General features: G+C 39.4%; 1 protein-coding gene across 1 annotated transcript in view; it reads left to right on the top strand.

Annotated features, from left to right (window-relative positions):
- Positions 1-381: 381 nt before the first annotated feature.
- LOC104506565 (latent-transforming growth factor beta-binding protein 1-like) overlaps positions 382-13755 on the top strand; it is a gene marked incomplete at its 3' end in the record, with an annotated part of 63960 nt that continues 50586 nt past the window's right edge. Inside the window, exon 1 of the mRNA XM_010147551.1 lies at positions 382-604. Within this exon, the coding sequence (XP_010145853.1) occupies positions 382-604 (223 nt within the window). The remainder of the gene's footprint in view (positions 605-13755) is intronic.

The following is a 13755-nucleotide window of genomic DNA, read 5'->3' on the forward strand; positions in this document are numbered from 1 at the left end:
GTGACTTAATAAGTGCAGAAACAGGAAAAGTATGCAGGAGGACACAAGAGTTTATTCACCCCTAGGTGCACAGCCAGCCTCTTTACATTACATCTGCCTGTCAGGGTTGGCTATTTAAGCTGTCATGCCCTTGGTATTGCTCTTTGTCTGCCTGTGAATAAAGTGCAGCATTGTGATTACTAATCCCACTCCAGTGACTTGACTTCAAATGTGGTTTTGGAGCAGGTCCCGGAGTTCTGTTTGCTAAGCTTCCTACTCCTGTTTCAGAGACACCACTGGAGATCTATGAGAGAGAGCACTGCAGACTGCCCTCCTCCTGTAGACCTGTCGCCTTTTTCTCCCCCCACCTTTTTTTTTCCCAGAACTTTTTGAAGGAAATCAATGGATACTAAAGTAATCTGTTTATTTTTCTTTTTTTCGTTGCCTCCGCTGACAGTGGGAAATCACACTGGTCGTATCAAGGTGGTCTTTACACCCAGCATCTGTAAAGTGACTTGTACCAAAGGCAACTGTCAGAACAACTGTGAGAAGGGAAATACCACCACTCTCATTAGTGAAAACGGCCATGCTGCTGACACTCTGACAGCCACTAACTTCCGAGTAGGTAAGTACCCTGAAACTGTGTTTGTCCTTAGCTGTCCTCTCTTGACTAACACAGGGAGGAGATGTTTTGTTATTAATACCAGTTGTGCATCTGTTACTCTTTGTTTGGAGGGCTATGCTGAGTAGGGACCATTGTATGTTAGACAAGCTTTCTGGTGTCCTTCGGAAATGTTCCCAAAAGTTCCTTTTTTGTCATAGAAAAAAAAAAAACCCTCCCATAGTTTTCATCTGAATTTTCAGCTGCAGGGCTGCAACATGCTAAGCTGAAGCTTTTAGTAAAATTCATCCCTCAGAGTTCGTGTTGGTAAATAGAGAAAATGTCAGATTCCACAAAAAGTTGTTTCCTCTTTTTGCTTAGTGAATAGATATCAAATGCACATAGATTCAGTGTGTGTGTTAGATTTTGACTTAAAAAATTGTTCAAGAGTTCCTTGAAACTACAATCCTTTTAAAAATACATCAGCTTAAAACTTTTACTGCTGAGAGTAAATCAGACTTAACATTATTTCAGTTTCTAAAAGTGACAAATATGAAGTCCAACTGAAGTTACTGAAGCCAGTCATTTTTCTGTTAACGTTCATTCTTTCTGCTTGCTCAGTAAGAGTATCAGCAGTACCCCAGCCTGAACCCTACAACTTCTTGACTGTGTTGAAACAAATCATGAAAAGCTGTCTAGGATCGTGATTAGCATATTTTTAACTGTATGCTGTACGATGTTGGTAGGAATTTGTGTGCTAGTCTTGTAAGCTAAGAGAAATATAGAAATGTGGAGACATACCTAAACTCTTTTAAATCTGTTGTTTCACATTACGACATCCTTAACTGCTCTTGGAAAGTATTTTGTTGTTATCCTGAAAATATCATACTATCGTTTCCTAAAAAAAAAATTATTTATTTTGCCAATTTGTACTCAAAGAATGCCAGATATGAACGTTGTAATTTTAGTCTCTGTCTAGTATAAACATGTCAGGCAGAGCTGAGGCTGGCCAACACTGCCCTTTTTAAAGTGCACTTTATTTCAGCCTCTGAGAGAGGGGGAAAAACTGTTCCAAATTCTTCTTTTCATTCAGACAGACGATACAATGAACAGTTACCTCTCCTTAACTGCTAGGTTATTTGGCTGTGAGTGAGAGCTTTTGAAATTAATAACACATTCCTTGATATTTGTAAAAACATATATATTTTAGACTTATAATAAAGAGTGTTCTAAAAGAGCGCATTTTGGATTTGTTTATGGCTGGTTTGAGCCTTTAAAAAAGAGGAGAATTATGTAATTGAATGGTAAATCAAATACTTCAAACTTGTGTTTACTGTCAGTACAGATTTTTACCAATGTTTTGGCAAGAACCACAGCTAAAGTAAGATTTTCTTTAATGTTCTGACTACTGTGAAAGAATAGGGTTATTCCCCCCCCCCCGTGCATTTGACCTAATTTTTAATCGAAATTATGAAATGCTGAGAATGGGCAGTCATGTAACTTGTCTGCTATGTAAATCTGTGCTGTAACATGACCTTCTCTCAAATACTTGAAAACTTGGAGAGTGGAAATGGACCTGTGAAGACGTGTTCCACACCTTCCTTCCTGGCCTGAGGCCATGCAGCTCATGATGTGCTGTGTACAACAGACAGCTAGAAATATTCAGCAAAAGCAGCTCCTAATAGAATTTGATGGAAAGATTGTGGGGGAGCATTATGTTTAAAAATGTATAAAAACAAGTCGCTGCACATGCAGGGGGATTTTTAGCTCTCTTTCTTTTCTATTACCTTTAAAAGACCAAAAGCATTCACCACATCTCTAACTTCTGTCGTTTTTACAGAAGAGGAATAAGAAAGAGAGGTATAAACTGTGACTTCAAGGCTCTCCAGTTAAAAATAAAAATGCTGAGTGAACTTAAGTTCTTCATAGCCAGAGAGGAGAGAACCTATACCTGTAGATAAAGTTCTTTCACTTATCGCAGATTTTCAGGAGCTTTAGAATAAGGGTTTAAAATATGTACTATTATTGAAATATTTTTTGTATTTGTTCTCTTACTGGTGCCTCTTATTAGCTTAGGCTTATCCTGATAGAGGTGTGTCCTGATAAATAAAGCAGAAGTAATTTGGGTCTTCTGAGATCGTTTATTATTTTATATTTTTAACATCTGTGTTATGTTTTGCTTGTGCTATTTGCTTTGCAGTCCCTGTTCTGAACTTGTTTACTTGCTCTTTATCCAGAATGCATGGAAATTCTTACTCTGATCAGATGGCATTTTAAAAGCGCAGCCATGAAACAGAATGTTGTGTCAGAAAATACATACTTAAAGCAGTTAACAGCACTTTTTCAGTTGTTTGTGTGGGGTTTGTTTGTTTGTTTGTAAGTATTGTTTCTTTCTAAAGCTAGAAAAGATAAATTCAAATTCCTTATTTGGAAAATTAACTCCTATTACTAATAATATGTACCTACTTTGAGTGAGGAAACTAGGAAAATGCTTCAGATGGTTAGATCTAAATTTATTTCTATAGCAGGAGCAGCATACTAGTACACAAGATTGAATTTAGATTCTCTGATGACAAACTGCAGTTAGCCATCACTTTGCTTTGAATACATTATTTAAGAATACATTATTTCTAATAATGAATCAGAGTAAATTTTTGTGTATATGTTTTAAGCTTTGTGCTGTGTAAAGGCTGTTTATTTTCAGAGAGAGTAAGTTGCAGTGGCTGCACCAAAGCTACTCCAGTTTTTCCATGGGTTATTTCAGATTCTTAAAATTTGCTCAGTTTGTCATTTCAGCTGAAATGTGGTACTAGTGAGTCCAGACAAGGAAGAAGTCCTGTTTCCTGAAAACTTTATTAGATATGGATAAGCAATTAAAAATAAAAACCTACAACAAGAAACAGATTGGGGAAAATGTAGCTGTTCAGGTAGCTGAGATTTTGGCTGTTCTCATGAAGACCTCTAGCATTTCAGTTGAAGGTGGTGAAAGCTTGGTATTTAAAAGGAAAGATCTCCTTGATTACCAGTCTGCTTCAGTGAAACGTTGGGGTTTTTTGCAGTTTCATTTTGTGAATGGGATATGTTGCACAGTTAAACTAACTAGCCTCCAATATTTCATTGGCTTGGAGAATGAAGGCATTTCATCTGAGTGGAAACTTCTGCTGAATAGATGATTCTCATTATTCTATTGGATTGATGCATGTGCAGTTTGTATGGTATTTCAGTCCTGATAAATCTACAGAGGCTTGTAAAACAAGGTCGATATATGTACATGAGGAAGGATGTGTATAGAATAACATATGAAGTTTCTGTCTCATTCATTGTTGAAGTTACTCAGTGTCGTGTCCTGTTTCTCCTCAAAATTATTCCACATTCCAAAATACCTATTTTTAAAATTAATTTTCTGTCTGTAAAGAGTAGGAGGACAGCAACTAATTTGTAACTGTAAAATGAAGCAGTAAGGAAATAGGAAATGGCCAAATTAATGTTCTTTGTGCTCTTTATTTTTTTTCCCTCTTGTGCATATGTATTTCATTATAGATACACCTTTTTTTTTTTTTTTTTTTTTCCATTGGATCGCCACCTCATTGACTGCACAGGAATGACACAACTTAGTAAAGGAAGCAGTCACTTAATATTCAGGTTTATATTCACTGTTCATTTGCAGCCCTGTGTCTCATTTAAAGTGGTTCATTCAAACTGTTATAAATGACAAGTTGAGAGTTGCATGCTGTTCAGTGGAGGTGCATATCTTCCTGTAGAAATTTTGTGTTTCAGCACTTGGCAGTATCTGTGTCAAACAGGGAGAGAGCAGCATTCTGTGAGGGACACCAAAGAGACGTTTTTCCCAAGGCGGAGGTGGTGATAGAATTATTGCTCTGCTACTCCCCTTTGTCACTCTTTAGCGCCCATCAATATCTCTTTTAACATTCCCGTCCCCTTTTCTTCTGATAGCCTACACAGCTGTCGTCCTTTCTGGCTTTGCTGTGCACAACCATAGTTTACTTAGGCCATTACTGGGGATGAAGGAATATTTTGCTGTGTGCTTTCCCTGGGAAGAAGGAAAGGTTTTTAGGAATCATTTCTTGTTTTGTTGAATCTGAGTGAAAGTTAAAGTGTTTCTCTTACAGCTTCACTAGCCTTTAATCTCATTGGCACAAGGATTTCCTACAGTGCGAGATGTGTGTGGGGTGGCCTGCAGTCCATGTGAGCCTTTCTTCCTTATGAGACTAGAAGAGAATGAGAACATGTTTATCTGTCCCCCTTTCTTTTATTCTCCTCTATAAAATGTCTCTAGTTCTATATTAATGTGTTGATAAGGATCTGCCAGACATGACATGGTGTCTGTAGTGAAAATGTACCGGGTCTTTCGTATTTTGAAGGACCAGGTATATTTATTTATTCATAAATTTTAAAAATTTCAGTATGGATCACAGTGATCTGCATATCCTATACCCTAGGGTTGCAATAATGCTCAAATTGTATTGCCTATTGAATTTTGGCACTTTTCCTATTGGAATTTTGTTTTACTGTGTTGACTCTGTACAAATGTTTTTGGATGGTTGAGGTTGTCTAGAAGTTTCCAATTATGTATAGACAGAAACTTCCAAGAATCAGCATAAATATTTTGCTAAAATTTTCTTTGGCCTTTTGTTGAAAGTAATGAAAGAAAATTTGACCAATATATTTTAAAACAATAGGTTAAAAGACCTAGTATGTAATTATTAGTCTAACAGAATTGCTTATCTAGGAAAGAGTCTAGAGAGCAAAATCCATTAAAATTGTGAAAATGTGAAGCAGTTATTTTACCGAAAGTTGATAGAATTTTCATTTTATTCAGGCACACATGATGTGTAGAAGGTAACATTGCTTTTCATTCAAGGACTTCTGGTCTTACTGAGAATTGTGTGGTTAAAAATGGCAATAACCTATATGGAAGCCAGCATGTTTTGCTGTAGTTTGTGTATGACAGGAAATCCAAGAGCAGTGAACGGTGTCTTCTTGCTACCATTTGCTATGTAATAAAGTCGTCGTTTCGCTGCTCCATATGATACATGCTACACATAGCTTACTACATTTAAGAGGTATTGTACAACTATGACATTTAAGGAAGATTTGTCAATATTGTTTGGTATGAAAAGGTATTTATTGTGAATAATACTGGAGGGCAAATTTAATGACATATAAAGGCATGTAAAAGACCAACAACTTGAAGTATTTGTGTAGATTTGGGATAATGTACAGACTCTTCTGGAGAGTTTACGAGGTGTACACTGTTCAGTTTTCTACCCATTATAGTTTCTTGTTTTGTTGTACTGGGTTTTGTGAGAGTTGCTAGAATGGTAGCATGTTAGAAGAGATGCTTTCTTCTCTATTATGAAGTGGTGTTTACTTGGTGGATGGTGTCAGCCTGGGTGGGTGACACATCATCTCCAATCTATGTAGCTTGCGCCCCAGCAAAACACTATTCCTATGGCTTCAGCTCTTTAGCAGATGTAGATGTAGCTTCTCAAATGGAGGATTTAAAATAATTGATAACAAATGTCATGCAGAGATTTTTTAATTCCTTTTGGTAACGTAACTGAGGACAATTGTGGTTGTTTGTGGGGTTTTTTGTTTTGTTGGGTGTAGGGTTTGTTTGGGTTTTTTTAATGCTTTGGGTTTCAACTTCATTACGTTCAATCAGGCATCCTAATTGATGAGGACCTTATTTCTGGAATAGCATCTTAGCTCAAGAACAGGGTATGGTAATTCATAGGGTGTTTTTAGTAGTATAGTCTCTGTAGTTAAGAATGATATGTTACTTTGAATTATGCTTGGGTTTTGCACTTGTTTGCTATAGTATCATTCTTTCTGAAGTAGTTACGATGTATGAACCTTGCTATTCCCCCAGTATTATCAGTTTGGTCCTTTTACTGTTTCTTTAGTGGCTACCTTGTAGCCTTATTTGGTAAAAGCTTTGTTTCTACTGTTCCTGCAGTAATTATAATTTCTGCTCTGTCAGGCTTTATTGTTTTGTGCTCTTTTTGCTGCCAGATTAAGTGTTATTTTCTTTCAACAGACACTGGCACACACTTGAAAATTTCAGGATTCTTGGACAACTTGGTTAAAACATTAGCTTTTTTAACTTTCTGCAATAGTAGTCAAGGAAGTTGGTCAGTCTGTCAGAGTGTGTGTGTTGCTCAGAGGAAAAAAAAAAGGAAAGGATCAGGACATTAGAGTTTTTTCACTGCTTTAGCTGGTAATTTGAAATTTAATCTGTATAAATGATGGCCACACTTGAAATATTTATTCATGCAGCAGCATTGTAACAGCTGTAGAAAAATGAAAGCCAAATACTTTTCCTCAGACACTGGAATGAGTGTCTAAAATATGAAGAAGGGCAAATAACGGTGGAACTATTTTATGAATTGTTTATATCCTCTGCCTTATAGAAGATAGTAGGAAACAAAGTATTTCCTGGCCTGAAGAGCCAATGCAAAACAATTTGAGAGGAACCTCTTATCATGAGCATCAGTTTAACAGCAATGCCTTTTTTCCAATCTCTCTTTGTTCTATAAAGTAAATTTGAGCAGTCAGGAGATTGAATTCATTTACTTACAATCCAGGTAGTGTAGTGTAGGCTCTCCTAATCTGAACCACTAATGGTCTAAAATTCTACCCTGCAATGTGAAGGTACCACTCTGTAGTTGGAGCAGCGCTCAGGGTTGTAATGCGTTTTCAGTTATTGGTCACCTATAATCAAATTACAGAGAAAAATTGTACCTTAAGGGTTTTGTTGTTGTTGATATCACATCTGTTCAGAAGGAATGCATTCTTTCCCCATGTATTTATCAGTACTTGTCATCAACAAATAGTTCTGGTTTCTACCATACAACTTAGAGCATCTGTGAGCTCTTTTTTCATAATCTTAAAATAATTATTCAAATTTGACATCTTTCCCTCTGATTCTAATGGAGGCCAGATGCTAATTTAAAGAAAATACATTGCTTAGCCAGATGATTTTAATGAGATTGAACTTAGACAAGCCTGTTAGCAACTCATTTCCACTCTCTTGCTCACCTTAAGGACTTCAGGCCATCACTGGGAAGCAAAGGTCCATCTGCTCTCAAAGCACTCACTAACTGTATATTGTATTGAACACAGTTTTTGGATGTGCAGTCATAGGAAAAACCACAAATGGAAGTGGTACAAAATCCACACCTGCAGCCATTCAAAAACACATGGTGTATGTTTCCCTCGAAGTTAAAGCAAAACAGAACACAAAGTTAAAATGCATAATGCTTTATTTTACTGTATATGGTTTTAATTTATAGAGATTAGCTTATGTACATCTGACTTGAAGTACTGTAAAAAGAGAACTAAGAGTGCATTTATTTGAATGATTACATTGTTGCATATTCAAATAAACACATTACCTTGTACAGCTGTAATTTTGTTATTGCTAAACCAAATGTCTTTGCACATACCTCAGTGAAGATCAAGTATTTGCCAACTCTGGCTTAAAAAAGAAGAAAGTTGCCTTTGAATTATGCAAGCACAGAAGAGGCTGACAGATTTCTTTGCTGGTTAAAATATGGCATTTATCATGGATGGCTTTCTTAGCAAATGGGTTTGTATTTGATGTGTCCTTTTAGACATAGAACAATCAGAAGGAAACAATAAGCCGGACTGATTGCAGTCTCTCCTGGTTCAGCCTCTCTGCAGTCTACTACGTTTTTGTTTATTCTACACTAGATAATTCCCCTGCCTCTGCACAGTGTAGCCTGTATAACTTTCACCTATCCATTCCACCTATAATTATGTCTTCATTTGAGTATCACCGTAATTCAGAGGCCTGTTTTTTGTAGTGTAGAGACACAGAAATTTCTGGGTCTTTCTTTTGGAACATGAACTATGTCTTCATTACACATACATTTAAATTCTTATTTAAATTCTTCGAGTTTCCTACCTATTCATAAAAAATCTGAACTGTTAAAAGGGAACTGTGAACTTTCAACCAGGGATTTACAAACTTTAATCAAGTTGGAGTCTAAGGGAATTATAAACTTTTTTTTTTTAACAAACCTCTTACAAAGTCTTGAGGGATGCCAGTCAGTGAACTGAAGGAAAATTGAGTATTTGCTGCTTGCACAGGAATGGGATTGAGTTTTAAGAAAACCAGTCACAGAGATGACTTCTCATCTGTGTTTTATTCAGGCAAATACTTTGTTAATTTGTCATGTTGGTTGTATTTTTAGTTTAAATTAAAGATAATAAGATGAGGTATGAAGTCAAATTTTTGTACTTCATACTACTCAGATGCATCAAGTTTAGAGGAACTTTCAGCAACTTTTCATGTCATAATTTAGGAACAGGAGTTCTCTGATCTCTCCCTGAGAACGGCTGACTGTCCACAGGTTGGACAGGGCAGTGGTCTCAAGTTTTTTGATCACACATCCCAATTTTTTGAGCACGTACCCCCAATTTATGCATATTTATTTATAAATTATATATGTGTACACTGTATGTATCATATATGTACATTATAAAACATACACAAACTAGAAATTAAAAATGGATGAGATCAAGATGATGTAAGCTCTATTTTGAAATGTTATGTTATTCGTTAATGGTACAAATCATATTTCTTTCCAGCATCCCAGAGTCCACTGCTATAGGGAATCAAAGGAGACCAGCTTCATAACATAAGCTGTAATGTTATCTTCCTGTAGTTAGTATGTGTCCATCCTGTCTTACTTACTGTATGTTTATATTAAACTCGGCCTGTTACACGAGATGCTATACATATAGCTGCTAGGACACCTTTTTTCAATCTAATCAGAAGTTACATAGGTCCAAGAATACCTATGGTGACAATGGGGACAAACAGATGTTTCGTACTTGCACACATTTTGGCGCACAGGGTCAGGTACCACACTGTGATGTGAAGCTTGTCGATGGAGTTGTACACAGCTCAGGGGAGTTGGGTGTATGGGTTAGTTGCTCAGAACCAGGACATGACCAGGCAGAGTGCTGACTCTATTCTAGGTTTACGCAGCTTGTGCAACAATTTATACAGCCATTCTAAGTTGTTAAAAGAACCACAACGGGAAGTGTTGAAGGTGTGTGTGTGTTAATGAATTTCCAACTGCACACTCTCTGCAAAGTAACCTTTATCCTTCCTACTTATTAGCACTGACTGTGCTCCTTTCCTCCTTCAGAACTGTAGGATTTGAGTCTCTTGCTTTTCACTGGTCTCCTATGACCTAATTTATTACTCAAACTCTGAATGATATCCTTCCCGATATTCTCATATTGTGTCAACTCCCTGGAAGACTTTCCAATTTCTTGTGAACTAGCCAGTGCCATAAAATCTTAGATAGCTTATGTTTTTCATGGGTTTTACCTAGTCCAGGAAGACCTGGATTGCAAGCTATTATTTCTATGTTAATGAGTATCCACTTGAAAGAATCTGCCCCTACTTTATTCTTCTTGTAAACTTTTTCCGCACAAAAATGAGCACTGTGGTAATGTTACAGCAATCTCCTGATGTTTGGAAATGATGGAAATTTTTGTAATTACTACAGGTTTTGTGGCTTTTCTTTTTCTAGTCTAAACATAGTTTTGTTATTGGATGATGTCTTGTGGTATGGGATGCAATGGATCAGTGTTCATAGGCCCTTGGATCTAAGGTTGGGGTTTCATCCCACTCACCAAATCTTACTGAGGTGCCTGAATGAGGAGCCTGGTAGTTGGTGATGAGCCACACCTTTATGGTGGGATGGCCTGAATGGCCTGCTGGGTGAGCCTCTTCACTGTCAGAGTGGGAAACCTCAGGTAAAAACACTCCTAACTTAAATGGCTCAAGAAGGCATAAAAGGTTAAACGGGATTAATCTCAGCTTAAATATTGATTACTTAATTGCCAGAAATGGTAAGTATGCTGATATCCCTGGCCAGTGTCAGCTTTGCTGCTTCTGTGGTCTTCAGGGCATTTGCATTACAGAAGCATGACCACATCGTTTAGATGTTTCTTAGGACATCTTGCCATTTTATCTGATGGTAACCAGATAGTTTGATGTCTAAGAGCAGCTCTTTTCTCTGCCTTGCACTACTGGGTGTTATTACTTTTTTACTCTATGCAAGAGTCCGGTATGTTTTCTGGAAACAGCCTAATAGGACCATGGTGTCAGAGCAAAGGATCAGTTCAGTGACTTCATCGGACTGTAACAGTGCATGAGCAGTAACAGCTTAGTGTCATCATGGTCAATATGGGAAGAGTATAGGGACACTGCCTGGTTGTGTAGGGATGGGATCAGGAACGACAAGGCACAGCTGGAACTGAACTTGGCAAGGGATGCAAAGAATAATAAGAAAGTTTTCTACGGGTATGTCAGCCAGAAAAGGAAGGTCAAAGAAAGTGTACTCCCAGTGAGCAAGACTGGCAAACCAGTAGCAACAGACAAGGAGGTGGCTGGTTTACTCTGCTCTGGTGAGACCCCACCTGGCATACTGCGTCCAGCTGTGGAGCCCTCAATATCAGAAGGATATTGACCACTTGGAGCGAGTCCAGAGGAGGGCCACGAAGCTGATCAGAGGGCTGGAGCACCTCTCCTATGACGAAAGGCTGCAAGAATTGGGCTTGTTCAGCCAGGAGAAGAGGAGGCTCCAAGGAGGCCTCATTGCAGCTTTCCAGTATCTGAAGGGGGCCTACAAGGGGACTGGGAGAGGACTTTTTACAAGGGCCTGTAGTGACAGGACAAGGGGTAACGGGTTTAAAGTGAAAGTGTGGAGGTTTAGATTAGATATCAGGAAGAAGTTCTTCATGGAGAGGGTGGTGAGGCACTGGAACAGGTTGCCCAGAGAAACTGTGGATGCCCCATCCCTGGATGTCTTCCAGGCCAGGCTGGATGTGGCTTTGAGCAACCTGGTCTAGTGGAAGGTGTCCCTGCCCATGGCAGGGGGGGTGGGACTAGATGGTCTTTAAGGTCCCTTCCAACCCAAACCATTCTATGATTCTACTCAACAACACCTTTACCTCAGTCTTCGCTGGCAGTCTATCGTCCCACACCTCTCGAGTGAATGGAATGCAAGACGGAGACTGGAGGAGCAAAGTCCGTCCTCCTGTAAGAGAAGATCAGGTTCACGACCACCTGAGGAACCTAAACATACCTAAGTCTATGGGACCTTATGAGATGCGTCCCAGAGGCCTGAGGGAGTTGGCTGATGTAGTTGCCAAGCTACTCTCCTTGCAAAGAGGAGAGTAAAAGTCATGGCAATCAGATGAAGCCCCTGGTTACTGGGAAAGGGGAAACCTTTTTTTTTGTTTTTTTAAATGGTAGAAAGTAGGATCCTGGGAAGAACTGACCTGTCAGACTCACCTCTGTGCCTGGGAAAGATCATGGAACAGATCCTCCTAGAAGCTGTGCTAAGGCACATGGAGGACAGGGAGGTGATTCGAGACAGCCAGCATGATGGCATCACCAGGGGCAAGTCCTACCTGACCAACCTAGTGGCCTACTGTGACAGTGAGCCTACATCACTGGATAAGGGAAGAGCTACGCATGTCATCTGTCTGGATTTCTGTAAAGCCTTTGCGACAGTCCCCCACAACATCATTCTCTGAGTTGGAGAGAGGTGGATTTGACAGCTGGACTGTTTGGTGGATGAGGAATTAGTTGGATGGTCGCATCCAGAGGGTAGTGGTCAATGGTTCAATGTCCAGATGGAGATCAGTGATGAGTGATGTCACTCAGGGGTCTGTACTGAGACCAGTACTGTTTAATATCTTCATTAATGACGTAGATACTGGAATCAAGTGCACCTTCAGCAAGTTTGCAGATGACATCAAGCCAAACAGTGTGGTTGACACACCTGAGGGACAGGATGTCATCCAGAGGGACCTGAACAAGCTTGAGAAGTGAGTCTATGTGAACCTCATGAAGTTCAGTAAGGCCAACTACAGGGTCCTGCACCTGGTTTGGGGCAACCACCAGTATCAATAAAAGATAGGGGATGAAGGGATTGAGAGCAGCTCTGGCAAGAAGGACTTGGGGGCATTGGTGGATGAAAAGCTGGGTATGAGCTGAGCTGGCAGTGTGCACTTGCAGCCCAGAAGGTCAACCGTATCCTGGGCAACATCAAAAGTAGTGTGGCCAGCAGGTCGAGGGAGGTTATTCCCCCACTCTACTCCCCTCTTGTGAGACCCGACCTGGGGTACTGCGTCCAGCTGTGGAACCCTCAGGAAAGACACAAACCTGTTGGAGTGGGTCTAGCAGATGATCAGCGGGGCTGGAACACCTTTCCTATGAGGAAAGGCTGAGAGAATTGGGGTTGTTCAGCCTGAAAAAGAAAAGGCTCTGGGGAGACCTTATAGCACCTTCCAGTACCTGAAGGGGGCTTTTAGAAAGAGGGGGACAAACATTTTAGCAGGCCCTGTTGCAACAGGATAAGAAATAATGATTTTAAACTAAAAAAGGATAAATTGAGACTAGATTTGATCTAGTGGAAGGTGTCCCTGCCCATGTCAGGGGCATTGGAACTAGATGACCTTTAAGGTTCCTCCAACCCAAACCATTCGGTGATTCTGTGATATAAGGAAGAAATTTTTTACAGTGAGGATGGTGAAACACTGAAACAGGTTGCCCAGAGAGGAGGGAAGAACACATCCCTGGAATTGTTCAAGGTCAGGTTGTGTGGGACTCTGAGCAACCTGATCTAGTTGAAGATGTCCTTGCTTGTTGTAGGGGGTTGGACTGGGTGACCTTTAAAGGTCCCTTCCAACCCAGACTGTTCTATAATTCTGTGAATCTAAATTACTTACTAGTGCTGCAGTCCTTACAGGTGGGTAATGCTGCTCAGCTGACACCAGAAAGGAACAGTACAGCCTTGAAGGATCCTGTAGCAATAACAATGCTCATTGTTAATTGTTATCTCTCCTGTTGAATTCTTGCTCTGTCTGTTGAAAACGCATTACAATATTAATTCATACATGTTAGTGTTATGCATGCTCAGGCTGCACAGAGGAGTAAGAGCCTTAAAAGAACTGGAGACATAGGATGAGGACTAGTTTTCATCAGGCACTGGACACCTTGATTTCAGTGTTCCCACTTTGACAATGGCAATTAATAAGTTATTCAGGACTGCTTAAAATGATACTTACAGAGTCTTTATACTGCACCATACTGTTTTGCA

The sequence above is a fragment of the Eurypyga helias genome, unplaced genomic scaffold (genome assembly GCF_000690775.1).
Source record: "Eurypyga helias isolate BGI_N326 unplaced genomic scaffold, ASM69077v1 scaffold3932, whole genome shotgun sequence".
Lineage (NCBI taxonomy): Eukaryota > Metazoa > Chordata > Aves > Eurypygiformes > Eurypygidae > Eurypyga > Eurypyga helias.